The sequence below is a fragment of the Propithecus coquereli genome, unplaced genomic scaffold (assembly GCF_000956105.1).
Source record: "Propithecus coquereli isolate 6110/MARCELLA unplaced genomic scaffold, Pcoq_1.0 Scaffold42, whole genome shotgun sequence".
NCBI classification, from domain to species: Eukaryota; Metazoa; Chordata; class Mammalia; order Primates; family Indriidae; genus Propithecus; species Propithecus coquereli.
The window spans coordinates 87,246-88,826 of NW_012149952.1; the positions used below are offsets into that span (position 1 = coordinate 87,246).

General features: G+C 54.9%; 1 protein-coding gene across 1 annotated transcript in view; it reads left to right on the plus strand.

The window, feature by feature from the left end:
• The window catches only part of LOC105817504 (carcinoembryonic antigen-related cell adhesion molecule 6-like), an 11,894-nt gene extending 10,514 nt beyond the window's left edge, over nt 1-1,380 (plus strand). The window contains exons 2-3 of the mRNA XM_012653214.1: nt 9-84; nt 1,013-1,380. Of these exons, the coding sequence (XP_012508668.1) occupies nt 21-84; nt 1,013-1,380 (432 nt within the window). The 5' untranslated portion in view covers nt 9-20. The remainder of the gene's footprint in view (nt 1-8; nt 85-1,012) is intronic.
• Nucleotides 1,381-1,581: the final 201 nt, after the last annotated feature.

Below are 1,581 nucleotides of genomic sequence, written 5' to 3' on the forward strand. Positions count from 1 at the left end.
CAGAGCAGGCAGCAGAGACCATGGAGCCCCCCTCAGCCCCTCCCCGCAGAGGGCGCGTCCCCTGGCAGGGGCTCCTGCTCACAGGTGAGAGGGACGATGCCCTGGGGTGGGCGGGACGAGGGAGCACAGACACTGGCTGGGGTCTCCTGGGGAGGACGGGGCTCTGAGAGGGACAGAGGACTTCTGTTGGAGCCTGAGGAGGGGGACACCAAAGCGGGAGAGGAGGTCACAATAGGAAAGTCACATTGAACTGGAATTGGAAAGAGGCAGGACAGTCTCAATTGCTCTGTGTTCTCCAGGTTAATCATCAATGGTCACCACATTGTGAAAATGGTAATAACTATATCAGGCCGATGCTTCAAGTAAACATAACCAGGGGCACCAAACATGGCCCTTACCCACCAGTGTCAGATACTGTCTTATGTTCACTGTAAAATAAACACCAGGACGTGGAGGGCCCTGGGAACGCTCATTCACTCACCCACAGGTGTCCGCAGCCTGTCCCAGGCTCTGGGGCACAACAAAGGTCAGACACGTCCCTGTCCTCACAGAGCTCACATCCCAGCGGGAGGAAGACAGACAAGCAGAGAGATCTCGAATGTGAGGTCAGCTGTGGACAAGAGCCACAGAGGGAACAGGCAGGGAAAGGTCAGGAAGGGAAGACCTAGGGTCCCTAGAGGAGGTGGCCAGGGAAGGTCCCTCCCAAGGACGCCCCTGAGTGTGAGCAGGGATCTGAGGGCAGTGGGGGGTGAGCCCTGCAGACACCTGGGAAGAGGACTCCAAGCAGGGGCATGGCCAGTCCAGAGGCGCTGGAGTGATGGTGGTCACACTGCTGACCTTGACCCAGAGCACACACACACACACACACACACACTCACACTCTTACACACACACACACAGTCACACACACCCCAAGGCTGAGGGCGAAGAGACCTGCTCCAGATCCAGGGCCCACCTTTCCATCCCAATTCCAAGGTCCCAATATGGATTGATTCTCTCTCCTTCCTTCTAGTCTCACTTTTAACCTTCTGGATCACGCCTGCCACTGCCCAAATCACTATGGAATCTGTGCCTCCCAATGTTGTGGAGGGGAAGGACGTTCTTCTACTCGTCCACAATGTGCCACAGGACGCTATAGGCTACAACTGGTACAAAGGGGACAAGGTGGACAGGAACTATAGAATTGTATCATATAGAACAGACACTCAGGTAAACAACACAGGGCCTGCGTACAGTGGTCGAGAGACAATTTACCCCAATGGATCCCTGCTGTTCCAGAACGTCACCGTGAAGGACACAGGACACTACACTCTACACCTTATAATGGCAGATCTTCAGAATGAAGAAGTAACTGGACAGTTCCGCGTGTACCGTGAGTGATTCCCTGTGACCTCTGGGTGTTGGGGGGTTAGTTCTACTTCCCACACACGAGGTGTTCAGGCCTGGACTGTGCCTGCCTCCTCCTCTACATTAGGTCCCATGTTGGGGTTTGGGCACTTAGTGCAGGACACACACAGGGGAGACAAACTTCAGAATATCAGATGCTTTTCCTGCGTCCAGACCTGCAGACATTGCCTGCAG